The sequence below is a fragment of the Solanum dulcamara genome, chromosome 1 (genome assembly GCF_947179165.1).
Source record: "Solanum dulcamara chromosome 1, daSolDulc1.2, whole genome shotgun sequence".
Taxonomy (NCBI): Eukaryota; Viridiplantae; Streptophyta; class Magnoliopsida; order Solanales; family Solanaceae; genus Solanum; species Solanum dulcamara.
This window is the reverse complement of record NC_077237.1, coordinates 10,025,199-10,047,669: the sequence shown is the minus strand read 5'-3', so window position 1 is coordinate 10,047,669 and position 22,471 is coordinate 10,025,199. Positions and strand designations below refer to the sequence as shown.

The following is a 22,471-nucleotide window of genomic DNA, read 5'->3' as shown; positions in this document are numbered from 1 at the left end:
AAAGTTTTTTAAAATTTTCCTTTCCCTCCTCTTTGCTGTGTTGCCAAATGAAGAGTTAAGTCACTTATATTAGGATGGCTAAAGTTTAGTTCAATGAGTAAACTCTATATATGGCTACATTTTTTCCAGTTCATGTGTTGCTAATTTTACAAATGTCATATAACTCCCCTTTCTCTTTTTTCCTATCAAGATACAGTATAAAACAAAAAAATAAGATATATGAGCAATTTATGATGCACTTCTTTGCCTCATCCATTTAGTAGCTGACCATTTCTCTCCTGAGAGTACTTCACATCCTCCATGTAGACTATCAGGGTCTGATTGCCCATCAAGCCCCTAAATGGGAAAAAAGAAACATTGATCAAGTGGAATTCATGGTTTCAGAAAAAAAGGTTTTTTTAAGATGATACAAATTAAAGAACTAATATGAAAACCGAGAAATCCCCGAGTGACGGTGGCACACGGTTTGAAGCTTGGATAAAGTACCTGCGCCTCTCTATCTTTCTCCACTTACATATCAGACTTTTATTTGTGGCAGGCTTCGAACATGTGATGTGTGCCTCACTCACATATCACGCGCAACTCTAATTACTAGACCGACCTGCCTAAATGTCTGGAATATATTGGCATTTACAAGGGCCTCAATAACACATCTGATGTCCCTTTCCTAACATTCCTTCTTTTCCTTCGTTTTTTTTTTCCCAGAATGCTTTGACATGCTCTCTTATAGTATTTTGCCATGACTTCTTCACTCCCGTTATTTCCTTTTATTTGACCTGCTTTGAAATGTTTTTCCTTGAGCTGAGGGTCTATCGGAAAAAGCCTCTCTACCTCCCAAAGTAGCTATGTTGTTATATGTTAATAATTGTCAGTTAAATTAATAGTGCAGGTACTCTGTGGCAGAAGCTTTTATTAGTCTAATACATGTTCAAAGATTAGTAACTTTGGCTGTATCCAATAAATAAATAACAATAGTCTCATATCCCGTCAAATCAAAACGATGCACAAAGGAACTAAATTCAACTAAGGAGACTTTGGCTAGAAATATTGGGCGTATGACACATTATGGATGCCAAGTCAAACGACTAACAAGATGTCATGCAGTTCTTAAGATCTTAAAGCAACTAGGCCAATATTTTCAAAGTAATTTAGAGAGTTTCATAGACGAATTTTTTGTCAAAAGTTCCAGCGAAAAGGTTTATAGTAGGTGAAGACACTAACCATACTCCAAAAAAGAACAGCATCTCCTTTCGTGGGTTTTACACATAATCCTTTGATCATTTTGCCGCCACAGCTACATTCACCAGTGCCAGCCTGATGACAGTATTTGAAATTAAAACACGAGCATGAAATTAGAAACCTGGAGAAAAAAAAACACATGCAAGAGAGATGGAAAGGAAACCGAAGTTGGTGGAATCAACACGGCCAGGTAACACATTTCCAGAGAACAGCATACATAATAGCTTAATTTTTGGGTATTTCTCCCTGAAATGTTGTGCTCAATAGACTTAGCAAACAATCATGTCTGAAATAAGCCAGTTCAGTCCTTTCATAACGCGGCAAACAAAATCAAATAAAACCTTAACAACTCAGTAGAATTTTAATACCCTCTCCACCCCTTTTTTTCAACTCCTATACTGCCCCGCTCCAGACCCCGCAAACCATTCCCATGCCTACAACCTTCTCGGAATTGCAAATCACCATTCAAAATCTGCACTAGCTACTAGTTATATAATAAATTAGAAATTAGACTATAGGGTGACAGAGAAGGTTAAAGGCTGTAAAATTTGGTTTAATTCATTTAGACAATTTAGGATTATAATTATTTTGCTCGGACAAAAAACGGTTTAATGTTCTGCCCATGATAAAACAAGGGAAAATTTAGTCCAAGATATTGTCTCTAAGAATTACAAAAAATACTTGCATGATACAGAGTAAAGCTAAAATCACCCAAAAGTTCTGCATCTCTTCAACTATGAAACAAAAAGAAATCAAGTTCCAACCTTTTGAGAACTTAGACAAAATATGGAATGTTTACTGATTTCTCCAACATAAGATCAATTGAAACTTATCTTTCGCAAAAAAGAAAAGGGAGGGGGGGAGATAAATCGAATCTATCATTCCAATATACTATTAGAATATGCTGAAGAAATCATAACTTCCTTCACTTCAGGCAATTCTGCTGAAAACAAGTGTTCAAGTAACATTTACAATAAATACAGAAGAACAATAATTGCAGCTGAAAAATCTTGTTAAGCAAACCCTCAAGAAACTAAATATTAGAAAAACAAACAAATTCCTCCAGAAAATACTGGTTAAGCATTTTTTTCTTTTTGTTAACAGGCCGTCTAACCAGAATTTGTAAAGTTAGCATACATCAAATAAAAGGAAAAGTATTTGCAACTAAAACTAGGTATGTTCCTTACAGACAACTCTTCCATCAACAAATGCAAAGGGCAGAAGGATAATATAACTGGCTAACAAGGTAACTATGGACAAGTTCCAGCACCATATAAATGTCTACATCCAAAGCAGTTCTATTCTAAATAATATAAATTTTGCAAGGGGTCCCTACTTAAGTAATCACATATTGATTCATACGTTGAAAATACTCATACGACACTTGAACCGATGGTACAGAGACATGAGGTATCATTAAATGCCAGGATTATGAAATGCCAGTACAAATATTTTTTGTTCATCAACTAATTGACTGAATATGATAAAGACATCTGGCAGTAGATTCATTTCATACAATTCAAGTAGAGTACGAAACCAGAGAAACTGGATGTCAATAATACAAAAAAGAAGCTACTAATCAAGGTTTCATCACTCATGAGTAATTACCATAGGAAAGTATGTTTCTCCCCCCTCAACATTGTCGCTCAGATACATGAGCATTGTAGCTATTCGTTGACCTCCACGCTTCACATTAAACTGAAAAATAAGAAAGTATTTCTCTCATTTAGAAAAGAGAAATAGAAAAACAGAGCAATAAACCAATAACAGAAACAACAAACTATTGAGAAAGAACTTACAGTATCAGAAAAATAGTCATGATGGGCTCTATAGAACTGATTCTTTTCATACCTGTGCTTCTGCAGATGTTAGCCTTGACACTGACACATATCAGCCTGCCATCTCATAATGAAAAACTGAAAAACCAAACGGTCATAATCATACCTTAACACTTGAATGAGTTCTCCATTTTCTACTGGTATTTGAGAATATACAGAAATTCGTTTTTCAATTGCCTGAAAGTTACAGGAATGCAAAGAATTTCACCAACATAAGACCAAAACTATCAATACGAGTTGCCACACGCAATGTCCTATACAGTAAAACATTTAAAGTTTAAACACAAAGAAAAAGGGCAAGTTAAAAAAAAAACGAAGAGGGAACCCAATGGATAAAAATCCTTGGTAACTCAGAAACATAATGACATGCTTCAATAAGAGGAGAGAACGAGAGAAGAATTGAAAGGACCTTGTGCTGTACGGACCTGTATCATGGGATACTTCCTCTCATCAGGGCTCAAAAACATACCAGAACTTGTTCTGACATCACTCTTAATTCCCTAGTGAAAAAACAAAGCTATCAATCAAATTGGACTTCATGCACTTACAACAAGAGAAGAACAGAATAACAAATTCCATGCATAGCACTTCAAAAACTACAGTGGTACAAGATCAAACCGCGAAGGACTATCTAAAATATCAAACCATGTAGCTTGAATCTAAAGAAAAAGCACAGAAGATGATTTCATCTATCTAGTTGATTGACAAAGGATTGAGAAAAACTAGTCTTTCAGAAGGACAATGACAAACCTAAAAAATAGGAGTCATTTAACTTTCGAAAAAGCATGTTCATTGTATGAGAAGTTCTATTCATCTAAATGATTGTTGCCATATTTCTTCAACAGCTTGCTCCTTCAAACTACGAGAGCTAAAGCATGTCTTATTTTTTCCTCGTTAAGTGTTTTTTCCTTTAGACGAGAGAGCTAAGCAACTACCTTTTTTTGGATGAAGTATAGGATTTCATTAACAAGCATCCACGAGATGCAAATAAGTATTAGAAAAGGATATAGCTCTTGTGCAGTTTGATTCTGAAACTCCTAATACAGAAGGAGCTAACAAAATTCATAAGCTGATCTAAATTATTTACATTGCACAACTTGCATAGAAGGTCCATCAGACACCCACAGTCTTTAAGGAATGACTAGGAGTTAAGATTCCATCAAAGCATCCGTAGTTCCTCTCCCTCTACATGCACCAGGGAGCGCAGGCTGGGATCATTTGCCAAATACCCTTTATGGCTTTTCTAACTCTCCATTGTCCCAACTAATGTAGGCATCGCTGAGACTGCAGTGCATTGCTGAATCGCTGAGACTGCAGTGCATTGCTGAACATACCCCTAAAAGACACAAAAACATATGCCACATGTCCTTTGCCATAGGCAGTGAAGAAAGAGGTAATCTTAAGCTTCTTTCATGTACATCTAGAATTGGTTGCACATAATGACTCCTCTCTTAATAAGTTTGTCCTGTGTAAAGAAGGCTTCAAGTAATGCTATCTGACAGCAGCAGGCTACCTTAGTTGGCACTTGTTTTCCATATCATGTAGCCATTCTTCAAATATTATGTGGGCCCCGTAATGGTTGGTATAAACCATGCTTTAACAGTGAACTGGCTATTTCTATTTTCACTATTTCCCCATTTCAACCTGTTCTTCACCTGAAGATGAAGTCTTACATTCTCCAGCTTAGTCAAATAACTCCATCAAGCTGTCCATTTCCTGTTCTTAGAAGCTTCTCCTAAATAAAATGTTCCATGAGTTGCTATCTCTACATCGAATAATAGTAGCCTATGTCTCACAAACGGAAGCAATTCAAGGAATTCCTCTTTCAAGGAGCACTTTCATAACCATTTATCAAGTGAAACCTGATGTGTTCCCCATTCCCTACTGTAGAGCACAGATTTGAACTAAACTCCTCTATGGCAAATATAGAAAATGGGTAGAACTTTCACAAATGAAATCAAAATTGAAGAGGTATTTTAAAGTCAGTGCTCCTCTAGAGGCCAACTTCAAGGCAGAAACTCTAATTTGAACTTCAACCAGAGTACTTTTATAGGCAAAAATAACTTCTATTAAGTAATTGTGGCAACTCACCAAGCACATTTATTTACTGGATGTATGAAAATAAAAAAAGTAAGCAAATGAATCATAATAGATGCTGAATATGAGAGAATGATTTTGTATAGTGTGCATACCTTCCCAGTTTTTGCATCTACAACAGTGGAAACATGAAGGCGGGGAATGGCAATCGATCTAAGATAATCACATTCCTGTGAAGGCACAATAGAATATAATTTCCCAAATTATCAATACGAATAGATGGTACTTTTAAAAATTAATAAAGCTACCAAGATTTCGTAAACGACCTAGTAATACCATCCATATATTTGATCTAAAGATCAGGATTAATGTATTCATATTCTCTTCCACGTCTTCACCCCTTTTTCAGTCTCCCCCATCCAGCCGTAAATACGGCCAAGGCATTATACTCGATTGTTCAATTGAAATTCATATTTAACATTCTTAACTTACTTTTCACACTTGATTTCTTCTTCTTCTGTTTTCAAGGTTTGTGAACAAAAGACTTGATAATGTTGCAAAAGAACAAGAAAAAAAAAACATCCAGCAAGAGCAATTTAAGCACAATGAAATTTGTTCCACATTGTGCTAGACTAAATTAACTAAAAATGTCTCACTTTGAGTATCAATGAGAAGTTGGTAGCAGTTCTCAATCCAAAGAGAAGCTATTACAATGTTTCTGAATTCACACATGCTTCTGGCTCTGAAATATATTGGGGAAACCCAAGATGCAGTTGAAGTCTATATATTGGTATTTGGTATACAAAAAAGCCATATATTATTGGTAAAATTGGAGCAAGGACCATAAAAGAACCTTTAAACATTCTATACCCCAATAAAGTTGATGCGATGTGAGCAGAAAGTCACGGGTTTAAGCCTTGGAAACAGTCTCTAGCAGAAATGCAAGGTAAGGCTACGTACAATACACCCTTGTAGTTGGGGTCCTTCCCCAAACCCTGCGCATAGCGGGAGCTTTTTGGTGCACCGGGCTGCCTTTTTTTTGTCCAGTCCAGCTTGTCCGCACCTTAGATATCTTGCTACCTCCCAACAGCACAGACCATCAGGCAACTCTACCCACTAAGGCTTAGGCAGATAGAAAAGCACCTTGTTTTTTTTTTTGTCTCTGCTGGAATTTGGACCCTGATCTCTAAGGTTTGAATTCACTTCATTGCCAACTTAGCCACACCCTTAGGGGCAATACTCCCATCTTTTGTCAACCATGAATTTTTTTAATCAGTTATATTATCAACCAAGATTTTTTATCTCACCAAAGACATATTAGCCGTATTACAAAGAGTTAAATTAACATATTCTCAAAGAACATATAGAGATATGCAATGATAGAAAGGAAGATATAATAAAAGAATTGGCCTACCTCCGCACTTAAGAAGTTGTGAAATAATACAATTCTTGGTTTCCAGCTAATTATTTCAGGCTTCACCTGCACCAGCATTATGACAAATTAACATAATTAAAACAATGAAGCAGTAACTAGCAGTCAATGGCATTCATGCAGCTAGTCAGTTTAAGTTACAGAAAAACATTGTCCAAATATGGATGGATTTTGTCTAAGGCACATTCTCCTAGTTGTCAGCTGAGGAAAAAATTACTGGTTCATCTAAGTCTGAGAATGAAGAGATTCTCCATTTATTTGCTCAAAACAAAAAAACGAAGACCATACATATGAATGAACATGACTTTCTTATTTCCCGAGAAGTGATTCTAGTGGTCCCAGTCTGGCACTTCTAAACCAAGTAGGCTCTGCTGGTCAAAACATAAGACAGAACGAGAAACTCAGTTTCATGAGAACATGGGTCGGTTGATTCCTATCCTTGGAGATCTGAAAATTACATTTTGTTCATTCACCTAAGACCTTACCTGATCAACATGTCACCATCTAAAGACCTACTGGTTGTACATTTACATACACAAACCTCATCCCCAGTGCCAACCTACTTGACTAACATTACTAGGAAGGCCAAGAAGGTAAACAATTTGTGTTGTCTACTTCCACGAGGAGAAGTCATTGGAAGAGGGAACATGGCTAAATACATGACTACAAGCAGAATTACCACTACATCCTACTATAAATCGTACATTGGATGGCTTGGTGTTGAGAAAAGAATCAAAAGATAGTTTTTTTCCTTCAAATTGAAATTATAAACAGGGAGCAAAGACAAAATGCAACCCAAAAATGATAACATTAGTTACTAAGAACTCATTCCAAAGACAAAATTCAACCTAATACCATTTCTATCACAAAACTATGTATTTCATGTGTTTTCCGACTACAATCATGCAAATGCAACATATTCAAACTGTGAGTTGTATAGTTTCACAGACAAATCACAGAAGCTGAGAAAACAACAGAGACCATTTCCTTTCCTTGGACTTACATATCCTATACGTAGTGCTATGGCTTCTTTGTCATAATCCCAATTAGAGATTCCTGAACTCAAACAAAAATTGATTAATTAATTGAAAAACAAATATGTCAAAAAAATTAACAAGTAATATATAAATCAAGTTCCAAAATCATTCAAAATATACAGATGCAATTATGCAGTTTTAAGCTTCTAATTCAGGTTTAGTAACTAATTTTCTTGTACAAAATTGGTTAATTGCCATGTAAACAAACTTATTCAAAATATTCTTTTAATTAAATTGTTTTGCCAATTATATTAATTATTTGGTACTGAGCACTTCAAGAAAGAGTCTATGCGAAGTATGCCTTAGCTTCTCGGTGCCTGCACTGAAGCAATGCCTCGAGAGAGCGAAGCACCCAACTCATCCTGCACCAAGCTTCAGTGGTTGAGCGCACCTCAATCGAGCCTTTAACAACATAGAGCACATGCAAGCCTAAAAACATTCACAGAACAACACAAACCTCTTGTTAATGGAAAATTGCTGCCAGCTAGACTTGCATGCTTTGCACCAAAAGACAATTCTCTGTCTGCAGGAAGTCAGTTACAGGAACTTACATTAGACAAAGAGGACACTCTTAAGGGAATACTAAGAACATCTCAAGTAATGACTACAATTAACATCTGAAGTGAAACAGCATAAGGAGCAGTTAGACAGGAAGATCTTACAGTGTTCATTTCTCAAAAAAGATCTTACAGTGTTCATTTCTCAAAAAAGATCTTACTGTGTTGGTACTTTTAAAAAAAATGTTTTTGATGAAGTACTCTAAAAGATAAACAAATCATTAGAAGTTTGAACAGAAGCAGAATAAAAACAAAGCAACACTATGTCTGTTTAATGTAAGTGGAGAAGTAAAGTAGTATGGAATTCAAGAAGACAACTACCCGTGTTCCTGATCCATGGTCAAAAAACGGACTGGTCGTTTTCATGATAAGTTTGAGTCTGGGAAATTTGATAGCATCAAACCAAAAGAAAGCATCTTTTTATTGCATGCTATGGTGTATGTGAGAGGCACAACAATGGCTGATCTAACGGGGAAAGAAAAAAAATTGGGACATAAGATTCGGGAAGGTTATCCAGAATTCAGAGTCAAAGAAAGTCAGAAATCTTTTCTCAGAATTTATCGTCTAAAAATATAGGAGAAGGAGAATATGAAGGTTGATACGGGCTGGCTACAAGGATTTTTATCGAAAAAAGTTGGGGCAGTAACACTGAGTAGAAGGAAATATGGAATATGAAGGCGCCAAATATGTCACTTTCTTCACGTGGTGTGTGGCACAAAACACAACTCACACAGCTGATAATTTAAGGAGGTCCAGCATGAAAAAGAATTTCATGGCTGACAATCTGAAAGGACTATGATGAGTTGGTGTATATGCAAGAGTGCTGAGAGCACACTAACCATCTCTCTTGTTGCATTACGCGATAGCCATCCAACAGTGGATCTCGTCTCCTCAGCACTTAATACTAGTTGGATTGTTATCAAGAACACTCTGTGAGATTGTAGGGAGCTCGAAGAGACCAAAAATTAGAAGGAATGGAGAGCAGTTATGAAATAGCACCATTGCGCATGTTTTGGACAATATGGAATAAGACGGACAGAAGATTGAAGAGCACAGAACAGCATAAGGGAGTATGAAGAAATCAGATTTTTTTATTTATACATTTAATGTGAAGAGAAAATACTTTTGAGCATAGATAATTGGGTAAGACCAGTAGAAAAAGGAGAAACTAGTTGGATTGCTATCAAGAACACTCTATGAGATTGCAGGGAGCTTGAAGAGGAAGGAAATTAGAAGGAACAGAGAGCAGTTATGAAATAGCACCACTGCGCATGTTTTGGACAATATGGAATGAGAAGGACAGAAGATTGATTTGTAGCACGGAACAGCATGTGGGAGTAGAAGAGATCAGATTTGTTTATTAATATATTTAATATGAAGAGAAAATACTTTTGTGCATAGATTTTTGGGTAAGACCAGTAGAAAAAGGAGAATATGTCATACACATGTTGTATATGCTTTTGACACCACCTTGGTTCATATTTAAGAAATTATTACAAGGAAAAAATGAAAGCAGACCCTTCGGGATGGCCCAGTGGTTTGGGCTTGGGACTTCCATGTTGGAGGTCTCAAGTTCGAAACCCCTTGCCAGCGAAAGCAAAGGGTTTGTCTTCTGGGTCGAGCTTTCCTGGTGCGAGTTAACTCTCCTGTGTGGTTTGCGAGCTATTGTATAGGAGCGGAGATTTTATCCTGGGCGCACCCAAAGGGTAGCGGCTGTGGGTATTCCTTGTCATCAAAAAAATATTGAAAGCAGAGAAAAATCTCATATAACATGCGAATCATCAAAACACTTTTTCCTAATTCTATAACACCATATTTGTTTTCTCTCAAATTCATAAAAGTCTTCCCCACTTTTTTTTTTTACTAATGAAAACTCTTCCCTAATTTTACCAAGCTTAAGCACAAAATGACGTGTCAAAAGCTTTCAACTAGCTACTGTATGAATTAAGAATCCCTCGAAAGTGAACCTTAAGTAGAGATTCTTTGACATTGCACCCACTGGTATCTGATTGACAAGTAGAAACCACATTAACTACAAAAGAAAGGAATAATTAGAGTGAGTATTGCCTACTTTCACTAAGATGAGCTGCCAAAATTGTCCAAATAGTTAGTTAAAGGATCCACCAATAGTAAACCTTAATAATAAGATCATTGATAATGATTATTTGGTATTGGCCTCAGTGAAACATGGAGGACTGGTTTGATTATTAGATACCACAGCAACTACGAGTGAGAAGAACGATGAAGAAACCAAGAAAATATTAGACCCTCCAAGAACATAAAATAAAAGAAAAACAATAATTTAAACCAAGAAAAGTTACCAAGTGAGTCCTCCATCCTATGAATAAATGCTAATTGAATCAGAGCTCCTGCACATCATGCGAGAAAAATTCATCAGTTTCAGCAACAAGCCAACCAGGAAAACCAAAGGTCCATATCCGAAAAATTCAAAATATGTATTATATTCTTTTTTATAACTAAGAAATCCCAGAGAGCCAGTGGCGCAAGGTTCGGAACTCGATGGATAAAAGCTTTACTTTTCTACCTTCTCCACTAAAATACAAGGCTTTTGTCAGCAACAGGGTTTGAACCCGTGACGTCAAAATATATATGCTAGAATAGAAGACGGGAAACAGAAAAAATCCAAAGTAAGCAAATCCACAAATTTCTTTTTGAAGGATAAGAGTTAAGACCACGAAGGTATGGTCAAGGATCAGGGTCTTATAATAAACCCTTCGGATCTAGTAAGATTACTTTTACTTGTTCCAGCATTTTAAGTTGAACAATGAATTACATAGTTGTCTGTCCACCTGAAAAATCAAAATGAAAGAAAACCGCCTGTATCGTTTCCAAAGATTTATCCAATATCTGACGGTTCATGCTCCTACAAGTGTTTTGAATGCTTTCTTTTAAATTTTCTCTGCTGTGCTTATGTTTTATTGTCCAGGACTCTCAGATTTAATTAAATTAATAGTGAATGATAGGAAAGTTTATTGTGTTGTGTCATTAATCCATGAACGAAAAAGAAGGAAATAATGATCATTCTGTAGCTCCAGAAATCAATGGCATTCATCTCATAAAAGCACCGATTTAGTTTGCATTACTTCACCCTTGTTAGTAAGAACCTTATATTACTCAACTAACGTTCATAACACAAGTACTTGTGATTATACTAGAGAATTAATTATGTACCGTAATTATGAAACTTTCACCTTTTTTGTTATAACCGCAGTGTCAGGGGATGATCAAAACTTAAAAAAAAAAAAAACTGAACTAACTGTAAGACATTACAGCTTCACGAGGGAAATAATACTAATTGTTATCCCCATTACACCATAACATGAACCAAAATCAGAAAGCAATGAAGCTAACCAAGAGTAAACTTTCCCTCCAACCCAATAAAGAATCTGGAAATTCATAGTTTTAAGGAAGAATCTAGCCGTTTCGTTTTTATCTTTTGTTTTCCTTTAAAGAACAACTACCCATTTTCCCAGCTTAAGTGAAGTGAGTTCATTTCATAAATTAACCATCCTACCATGCCATACAAACAATTCACATAAAAATCTTATCTTTAGTAAGCAATCAGCATTTCTTTTTTTTTCTTTTTCTCCTTGAGATCACAATCAAGAATGATGATTGACAATCATGTATCAAACTCCCCAAACCAAATCAGAAAAATCCACTTTAAAATGTAAATTTCAAAAAAATAATAATTAAAAACTACCATCCTAATCAAGAATGATGATAACGGATCAAACCCAAGTACCCCCTTCACCACCCCGCCCCCTAAAGGTTCATTCTTTACACCTCCATTTCCAAAAGAAATACACATATGTATCACCATTTTCCTATTTTTCCTTTTGTTTTTCTTCTTTTTTTCCAAATGGGGTTTTTAGTTAGTTCAAATTAACTTCAATCCAATCAACACCACTGATGATTATTATGATCGATACCGCAAATGCCGGAGGAGAAAAATCAAGAATTACAAAAACAACGACAAATTCAACACAAACATACATAAAGGAAAATTGGGTATATAAAAAGATTGAGAAATTTACCGAGAATCATTCCACAGGTGACAAGTGTAAGAAGCCCAAAAACAATTCTCATTGTTGTCGCCATCTTTTTTTGCAAGATTTTCTCGAAATCTGAACTGAAAAATAGAGGATTTTGTTGTTTGGGTTTTCAATTTTGATTATAGGAAATTGTCAATTCGAAAGCTTCCGGGAGTAATTGGCTAAGTGAAAAAATGGCAAACCAAGAGCCGTTTTTGCAAAATGCACTACAGATATGTTGTACGTTATGCAGTGTAGATTGAAAAGTCAGCTCTCGTAGCCCATAGATTTGGCTCTGCTCTACGGACCTATGCTTTTTGGTATTTGGGTTTTAGTTTTTAATATTTTATTTAGCTTTATAAAAAATAAAAAATAGTAAAAAAAATTAGTCTAATGATTATGTGTATCGAGAAGAAATAATGTATCTAACAATTAAAATAATAAAAAAACAAGTATGAATGTAAAAAGTGATAAACATACGTAGTTATTCCACGAGAAGTTATGACCGTAGGAGGAGCATCATTTAAATATACTTTTAGATATTTGTATTTGAATTTTACTATGTCTATGATATTAATGATGATTATCATAAATATTTAATATTTTATTTTATACATAATATATTTCTTACAAACTATTATCATATAATTTTTTAATATGACTGCTATAACGGGGATAATTTTGTTAAGATTGTACTGTTATAATGAATGTCATTGTTGTTATGGAGAAGTAAAATATACATGAAAAATATATTCTGAAGAAAACCAAACCGTTATAGTGAAATATTGTAATAGCTAGAATGTCAAAACTTATCTCAAAATTGATCTAACCGATCGAATCGAATTCAAGAAAAAAAAGTGTAAAAATCAACTACAATATTACCTAGAGGGAGGATAATTTGCAACGTCTCTACTTTGATGATTGCACATGCTAAATTCAGTATATTTCATTTTGTTTTTCATTTTTGTCTTTCACCACACTTGGTTAAAAAAAGTGAAACATTATGAGAACTAAATCAGAATCATGTAGGAAAGAAGACGTAAGAAGAAAGGGGAAAGGTGTATAGTGTCAGTAGGGTAAAACAATTAAGACATCTCGTATTAAATAATGACATGTGAAAGGTACTGAGAATCGTGCAAGATAAAGTTACACAAAATGTGCGATCGAGCTATGCAATGATGCGCTGAAGGAAACAAAAATAATGAGGTTACTTCAAAAATATATTGTACGATTCACTCGGTAGAAATAACACCGGATTAGATTTGGAGTGCCTAAAGGAAAAGTTAATAGCTAGCTCGTTATGAAACTATCCCATAGGCAACGTTGGGTGCTACTATTCTCACTCTTAAATATCATTTATTCAATTATTCATCGTAAGTCAAGAGGGATTAATTCTTGACAATCAACTCTACATAAGTCACTCTTATATATAAAAGCAGTAGAATCATCACCTTTATAAACAATCAAATTCTTTTATTGAATACGTGACATTTGTCAACATCATTACTTGCTCATTAGTTTGGTGCATTCACCAAGCGTGCATGTGAATATCTCCATTGAAGATATTGAAATCAAGTCAACACAAATTATATTTATTTAATATTCGCAAATTCAATCATTTTTTCTTAGTCAACACAAGAAACTTGTTTTTTCGAGAAGAAAAGTTTTCCAACATGAGAAAACTGAAAAATGTTTTTTGAAAAATAATTTTGAACGCACCCTAACTATTTGATGTTTGATTTTGTTCACGTTACTATTTTCTATTAGCAAATATTTTGTAGCATAATGTGATGATCTGCCACATCATCATGCCACATAAGCGCCACTAAGTGTCACATGTCACAAAGTTGTCCATGTGGAAGCCTTACATAGGAAAAATGCTAGTCCATAGTGGAAGGTTCTAGAGACATGTGGAGAATTTCCTTGGAAGACTTTAGAATTCCATGGATTTGCATGGAAAGTTCTTAGAATCTTCTAGTTGTGTAGAGAAATCTAGAAGAGGGATTAGTTTGTAAATATGGAAGGACTTGTGTAGTAATTTTTATTTACACTTAAGCCCCTAGGGAGTAGTATAAATAGAGGGGGCATTTATTTGTAGCAAATCATCAAGAAATCAAGCATTCTTCCAAGTAATACAAAGCATTCTTCATAAAAGCTCTCTTGTCTTTCTTACAATCTAGCGTTCCCTTAGCCATCTAGTCTTAAAGGCTTACTTGAGCTTGTAAGATCGTGAAAGATTCGTGAGTAAGTTGTCAAGTGCCGCACGGAGGTCTTAGTTTAAAATCTAAATCTGTGACAGTATCAGAGCGAGGTTCTACTAAGGGATATGGCAAGTGAGGGAGACATCAACGCCACTACCGCCACCAACGTCAAGCAAGATGTTGGAAAGAAGCACCGCAAGGGAAAGAAAAACTCTAAGAGAAATGAGGAGGTGTCGCTTGAGCCTATACCAAGTGAGGCCCTAACATCCTACTCACCCTCGGCCACTGAGGTAAGTGACGATGAGCGAGGCGAGGAGCCCATGGACGTCACGCCCGACATGGAGTGGATCTCAAGGGTGGATGCTACCCGGCAAACCGTAGAGATATTGGGAAAGCGCTTGAACAAGTTTGACGGCAAGTTCAAGTCTCTAGAGGAGTTCACCTTTGAGGAGAATGAAAACATCCAGAAGGAGTTGCAGGTGCGCAAGGTGGCCGAGTACGAGATGAAGGAGACAATCACTTTCTCAGAGTGTCGGCTCATGGACGCTCTGAGCACGATAGAGACCATGAAGGCCAAGATGGCAGCACTCAAGGGAGATGTGGAAGCGGGAAGATGTGTGACGTCCAGCGCGGACAGGGAGGCCAAGATTGAGGCTCCCAAGCCACCTATGTTCAAAGGTGCCCGTGATGCACAAGAGGTGGAGAACTTCCTTTGGCACTTGGAGAATTACTTTAAGTGTAACAAATTGAAGAATGACGAGACGAGGATCAACACAGCCATGTTATATCTCTCGAAGATGGCCATGTTGTGGTGGAAGCGCAAGGAGTCTGAGATCGGAAGGGTCTATGCATAATCACACCTAGGAGCAGTTTTGGGACGAGTTTAAGAAGGCCTTTTTCCCCAACAATGTCATCTATGAGGCCAAACGCAAGTTTCGGTAATTGAAGCAAATGGATAGCATACGGGCCTATGTGAAGGAGTTCACTATTCTCACGCTTCATATTCCCAACCTCATGGATGACGACATATTGTTCCACTTCATGGATGGGCTACAAAATTGGGCCAAGACGGAGTTGGAACACCGACAAGTCAGGACTATCGATGAAGCTGTCACACAAACCAAAGCTTTGACAAACTTCAGGCATGATAAGCATGACCGAGGAAGAGGAGATGAGATGATAGGTAGTCATGAACAAGGTGGGGGAGGTTGTGAAGAGAAACAACCTTATCCCAAAAACCATGACAACCTTAAGTCCGATGGTAAGAAGGCCGGAAGACGAAGCGATGCCGGCAGAAAGGCACAGACTGCAAAGGGGAATGGATTCTACATATGCGGAGGGCTGCATGGATATGTAAGGTGTCCTGAACTAAAAAACCTTGGTGCCATCCTACGTGAATGGAAGGAGAAAGATGTACAAGGGCAAGAGCAAGGTTCAGAAACAACGCAATTAGGCCTGATTGGACTATGCGGAGCTATCGCAAAGCAATCAGGAAAGCTGAAGGAGTACGGCGCACATTATGTAGACATCATGATCAATGGACGACTTGCTCGTGCAATGGTTGGCACAGGTGCAGAGGCCAACATAATGACCAAGTCAGAAGCTATGAAGTTGGGGCAAAGTTACAGTCCAAGTGACGCCCGCCTCAGGACGGTTAATGCACCTCTAACACCGGTGTGCGGAGTCGCTCAAGGAGTAGACATCACATTGGGCAAGTGGCGAGGTAACACCAACTTTACCGTCGCTCCCTTAGATATCTTTGATATCATCCTTGGGCAGGAGTTCTTCCAGCGATGCCATACGGTGATCGACCCCTACCTCCAATAACTCTTGGTTATGAAGTAAGAGGGATCGTGTATGGTGACCCTAGTCAAGGTGCCGAAGATGGAAAGACCAACCCAACTTTTGGCCATACAGCTTGAGAAAGGCCTAGAGGAGGAAGTACCGACGTTCATAGACAGCATTGCGAGTTTAAGCGAAGACAATGGTGTTGGAGAGGCATTGCCACCTTGCATGAAGAAGGGTGTGATGCCGAAAAAGTTAAGACACTTGCCTTTAAGGTGCCAAGAAGGACGGAGGCCAGTGTTGACTAAACATGGCAAAAATCGGGACAACAGGCCACTGCCATGTTCCTCGTCCACGGGAAGAGACAATTTACTGAAAGAGGCCACATAAGAACGGTATGAAGACTTGTGGCAGCTTAAAGACAAAATCTGGGAGCTTTTGTAGCAGCAGTGAGCCGAGGTCATCACAACATTAGGTGGGGGAGAATGTGATGACCCGCTACATTATCATGCCACATAAGCGCCACATAAGTGCCACATGTCACAAAGTTGCTCATGTGGAAGCCTTACATAGGAAAAATGCTAGTCCATAGAGGAAGGTTATAGAGACATGTGGAGAATTTTCTTGGAAGACTTTAGAATTCCATGAATTTGCATGGAAAGTTCTTAGAATCTTCTAGTTGTGTAGAAAAATCTAGAAGAGGGATTAGTTTGTAAATATGGAAGGACTTGTGTAGTAATTTTTATTTACATTTAATCCCCTAAGGAGTAGTATAAATAGAGGAGGCATTCATTTGTAGCAAATCATCAAGAAATCAAGCATTCTTCCAAGTAATACAAAGCCTTCTTCATAAAAGCTCTATTGTCTTTCTTACAATCTAGCGTTCCCTTAGCCATCTAGTCTTAAAGGCTTACTTGAGCTTGTAAGACCGTGAAAGATTCGTGAGTAAATTTTCAAGTGCCGTACGGAGGTCTTAGTTTGAAATCTAACTCCGTGAAAATAGAGTTACTAATATTTGAAGCATTTTCTTAAGTTTAACTTTTTTGTGTGTTCTCCGTTAGAAAATCAATATGCTTCGAAGGAATGGGTGTGAGTTTTCTTATTGCTATTAATTTATTGGTCTTCTCTTTAGGTGTTTATTGTTCTCTAGGAATTCTGATTGGGGTGTTCTCCATTTCAGGTGCATCAGAAGAGATGCACTTGAAATCGCCTTGGGTATTCCAGATGAAAATGTAGGATGCAGATTTTGTCTGTGGTTACTCATAACTTAAGAGTTGAAGGTGCAGTTGATCTCATAAAGATAGCTATATCAACCCTAGGATTTGTTGGAGCAGCTTGGCTTCTCTAACTAACAAAGCAAGTAACTTGGCAATGAAGAGAATAATGGACGTGAGGAAGGTTGAGCTTCCAAGAGAATCAGTAGACGGTGAAAATGTCGCAGAATGGTGGAGAAAGCCAGGGTCACATCAAGAAATAGAAAAGCTCAGCATTAAGATGGTTGATTTTGAGGTACGTGCTTTATTTTGAGTTTCACAGTTTAATATATATAATAAATTGATTTACCCGTGTTTTAATTTCTCTTAATGTTTATAAGCTTCACATGATAATGCTCTCAAAAGATAATTCACCCTCCTTTTAGACTATGAAGTTCAAGATCAACTTTGATGGTCTAAAAAGGAGGGTGTATCATCCCTTAAGAGCATTATCACGTACGTTACGTGTTAAGAGAACTAAACAATGCGTATGTGGTATAGCGATCGAAATCTAGAATGGACCGTGAGAGAACTGTTAGAGTGTAAGAATTATACACATTACGGAAGCACAATTTTGGATCGTAATCTTATATACTAATCTAATAATATAAACTAAAACAAAAAGTAAAAAGCATAACATATTTGTTAAAGCTTTCAATAACCTTATTTACAGCAGGAAATCTAGTTCTTCAGCCTTTTATGATTACCTGACTAATCTTTTCTATCACCAGTGACTTGTGTGGGTAAAGTTTTTCTAAAAACTTGGGATGATTTTCTTAACAGAAAAACTCTTCTATTTATCCCCAATTTCAGAAAAAGGAGAGAAGGTTAGGAGTCAGAAACATTCATTAGCTTTAAGGGTTAATTAATAAGGTAATCAATACCCATTAAAATCCAATAATGCTAAAAACATTTTTATTTCCTATTAATTAAAAACGTTTTCCAAATCATCCATTTTAAATAATTCTTAAAACACTGATTTTGTTCCTTCCAAAAGATCAATATTAAAGTACTTCTTCCGAAATATGTTTTTCAAAACCTGATTAATTAGTCAAGCATTGTAGGGATCAAAGATTTATTAACTGAGGCTTCCAATTACAATATTAATTCGCAAAAAATGAATTAACCATATCGTAATAAATTACATATATTGTACTAAAAATATGTAATTGCACTCCTCAATATTAATTTTGAAATCTGACATTACATCTTATTTAATTCTCCGTGTTAGGATTACTGAAACTAATCGATTAACTCAAATTTCTAAAAGATTTAATTAATCGACTAATTTAATCATTTATTATCATACTTAACTTATTTTACATGACCGATATAAAATTCACCTGCAGGGTTTTCACGTGAAAACTTATTAGTAAACATAAAGGGGTGTCTTCTATCTCGAGTCTGAGACACGGTTCTATCAACTAATTATTATTTCACTAATGTAATTAGTCATTCTTCAATCTACTAGAATTTTATTGACTCATTAAAAAGTCTTACCTTTTAATAGATTAAAATAACAAAACAAATCACATAGATCATAATAACTATATCAAGATTAAGAGTATAAGTACGTATAATATACTAAAAAATTTATTTATCAATATTCAGAACATAAATAAATATCTCTAATTGGTCCGTTCAATAAATACAAAATGTACTAGCACAAGAAGTTGGATTTTAACCATTTTCATAACTAAGATCAATTAATATTTAATCCTGTGCTACAATCATCCATATGTTTGTCCAACTTCATATTTGATTGTGAACATTTAATTTATAACCTATAAGAACCGATAATTTCAATCTCCCATGTATGAGTTAAATTACTCCATACACAAAATCATCTACTATATAAGCAATGGACACATATATACATAACGATCTATTTAAATAAAGACTTTATTATAATAAATAAAATAAAATAAAAAGTCTTTACAAGGAATTAAATAAAATACTATAATTCAACTACTTGGTTAATATTATACCCCAACAATCTCCCACTTAGACTCATAATCATGCATTCATAATTTTAACACTCATTTCTTCTACATGCTTATTAAAAACCTTCTAAGATAAGCCTTTCGTAAACAGGTTCGCCAAATTGTCAATCTTCAGCACTTTCACATCACCCCTCTAATTTATATCATGAATCAAGTGATATTTCCTCTCAATGTGTTTACTTTTATTTTGGCTACGTGGCTCTTTCGAGTTTGCAACTGCACCAGTGTTATCACAATAAAATATGTTGGTGTCTCAACTGAAGGGACCATTCCAAGCTCTTTCAGAAAGTTTCTGATCCAAACAGCTTCCTTAGCCACCCCAGAGGCAGCTACATATTCAACTTCCATGGTGGAATCAGCAACACATGATTGCTTGATACTCCTGCAAATTATGGCTCCACCTTCTAGAGTAAATACATATTTTGAGGTAGATTTTCTTGAATCTCTATCTGACTGAAAATCTGAATCTGTGTACCAATAGGTACAAGATTATAAGAATGAAAAACAAGCATGTAATCCCTAGTCCTTTTCAGGTACTTGATTATATGTTAAACTGTTGTCCAATATTTTTGTCCAGAATTAGAATGAAATCTACTAACCATGCCAACAACAAAACAGATATCTGGTCTAGTGCACAACATAGCATACATGAGACTCCTTACGACAGAAGCATAAGGGACCGTCTTCATCCTCTCTATCTTATCAGTCATTTTAGGCTACTGATCTTTCGATAAAGTAATTTCATGTCTAAAAGGAAGAAATTCATTTTTGGAATTTTGCATGCTAAACCTTGGAAGAATAATATCAATAAAAAGTGTCTGAGATAAGTCTAATATTCTTTGTTTGTGATCTCACATAAGCTTGATCCCAAGGATATGAGCCGCATCTCCCAAGTCTTTCATTTCAAAACGTGACGACAATCACTATTTTACCAAATTCAACATGCTCACATTATTTCCTATGAGTAAGATGTCATCTATGTACTGTATCAAAAATGTTACTTATGTTATTTATGTACTGTATCAAAAATGCTGCTTTGTCTCCCTTCCATTTTTTGTAGATGCCTGATTTATTTTTAAATTGAGCAAAATCAAAAGTCTTAATCGAATTGTCAAAACAAATGTCTCATGCTCTAGATGTTTGTTTCAATCCATAAATGGATTTTTTTAATTTACAAAACTTGTGTTCATTTCCACTTTCCTTGATATCTTCTGGTTGTGCCATATAAATGCACTTGTCAAGACTTCCATTTAAAAAGGTCGCTTGACATTCATTTGTCAAATCTCATAATTGTAATGAGCAATAATGGATAAGAGAATACTAATCTATTTAAGCATGGCTACCGACAAAAGGTTTTCTCATGATCAATTCCTTATTTTTGAATAAATTCTATCGCAACAAGCCTTGCTTTAAAAGTTTTCAGTTTTTCATCCATACCTCTCTTTTTCTTGAAGATCCACTTACAACCAATACGTTTAACACCCATATGTAGTTCTACAAGATCCCAGACTTGATTAGAGTAAATAGACTCCATTTCAGATTTCATAGCAATAATCCACATCTCAGAATCTTTATCATGCAGTGCTTCAACGTAATTTAATGGTTCTGTATTAGGCTCTTCAGGGATTCTATCATATGATTCTCCCAAGAGCGTAAACTATTCAGGTTTTCTAATAACTTTCCCACTATGACGGCTAGTCACTATATGATTTGCTACTTTTTGAACTAAATTCTAAACATCTTGAACATTTTCTTCCACAGCTACAGGATGTTGGACATTACTCTTACTACTTTGTGGTAGTGAGGTGTCTTGAGTTTGCTCTAGAGAAAACTCTTGGGCAACCTCATGTGCAACTTCTTGCCTATTGACATATCTCCCACTACTTGGATGTAATGGAATGTTGAACTTGTTCTGTCGATTCATCACTTGTATTCTTTTGGTGAGTTTCTGTAACACAAGTTTACTTCTAGGAACATGGTTCATTAAATATTCCTGTTAGAAACTTGGCATTTGTTGAGATAATTTTCTTTTGTTCCTTAGGACAATAAAATAAATCTCCTTTAGTTACTTTTGTATATCTAATAAAAATGCATATTTTTGTTCTATATTCCAACTTATCTGTTTTCCTTTTTAGCACATGTGTTGGACAACCCCTAACTCGAATATATCGTAGTCTAGGCTTGCGCCCATTCTATAATTTGGATGGGGTTAAAGGAATAGATTTCGAAGGAACCAAATTCAGAATATAATTTGCAGTTTCTTCAAGTATTTCTCAGTGTGTCGTTTTTGATGAACCAACGTCAATCGAAATTTGTAAAAATTTGAAAATCTCCAATACCGACCAAATCGACAATCATCAACTAGACTGTGGGTGGGGGTCAAACAAGAAGTACACTCATTATGGCCTAATCACTATGCTATTGGTTTTGGCATATTAAAAATAACATTAATCGGGAAAATTCTAAAAACCATCCAAATTTACCCTCAATCGTTAAAAACTAGTTATATATTTATCAGTAAACCTTAGTTTTAGGGTGAAATAAAAACCTCAAACAAAATTTCCTTATTGCTATAATTTTAGTCAAATTATGAGAGTAACCATTGTTATTGGGTAGAATAAAAAACATTTCAAATTTTCCAAAATTCAGAAAGACATATCTTAAATTTGAAGCCAATAACAATCAGGAAATCAAGAATTCAAGATTTGAAACTTGTAATCGTCCTTAATCAAAACAGTAACAACATCAACATATAAAGTTTGAATGAATTCATGAAAAAATATCAAAGCAGCACAATAGCATAGATTTTATATAGATTTATACAAATTCTTTTAAATCTCAAGATGACCAATAAATTTAACAAAAACAAAAATTATTCTTCAAAACAGTATGATATATACAAATTTCATCAAATATGTACCAATATGTCACGATCCCGATCCGTTGTAACTGACATTCACACTAACCCTCTGGTAGGAGAGCCTTTACTACAGCCCAACTAACAACAACCGCAAGATATAAATAATTTTAAACA

The 22,471-nt window shown here is 35.7% G+C and overlaps 1 protein-coding gene across 1 annotated transcript; it reads right to left on the bottom strand.

Annotated features, from left to right (window-relative positions):
• LOC129901471 (prolyl 4-hydroxylase 1) lies at positions 1 to 12,507 on the bottom strand. The gene is made up of 12 exons (XM_055976665.1): positions 12,199 to 12,507; positions 10,462 to 10,509; positions 8,041 to 8,106; positions 7,550 to 7,602; positions 6,529 to 6,594; positions 5,270 to 5,344; positions 3,503 to 3,577; positions 3,184 to 3,254; positions 3,039 to 3,090; positions 2,848 to 2,937; positions 1,222 to 1,314; positions 1 to 336 (listed from the first exon to the last, which is right to left on the bottom strand). The coding sequence occupies exons 1-12, from the start codon at positions 12,260 to 12,262 to the stop codon at positions 229 to 231; spliced, it is 861 nt and encodes a 286-aa protein (XP_055832640.1). The 5' UTR covers positions 12,263 to 12,507; the 3' UTR covers positions 1 to 228.
• Between the last annotated feature and the right edge of the window lie 9,964 nt (positions 12,508 to 22,471).

Bases quoted from the DNA above. Each gene is read 5' to 3' on its own strand.
- LOC129901471 (XM_055976665.1), bottom strand. From the start codon at position 12,262: ATGGCGACAACAATGAGAATTGTTTTTGGGCTTCTTACACTTGTCACC. The intron at 3,578-5,269 runs GTATGCACACTA...TTTTTTCACTAG, and splicing joins TAGATGCAAAAACTGGGAAG to GGAATTAAGAGTGATGTCAG. The intron at 1,315-2,847 runs GTAATTACTCAT...TACTGTCATCAG, and splicing joins GAGAAACATACTTTCCTATG to GCTGGCACTGGTGAATGTAG.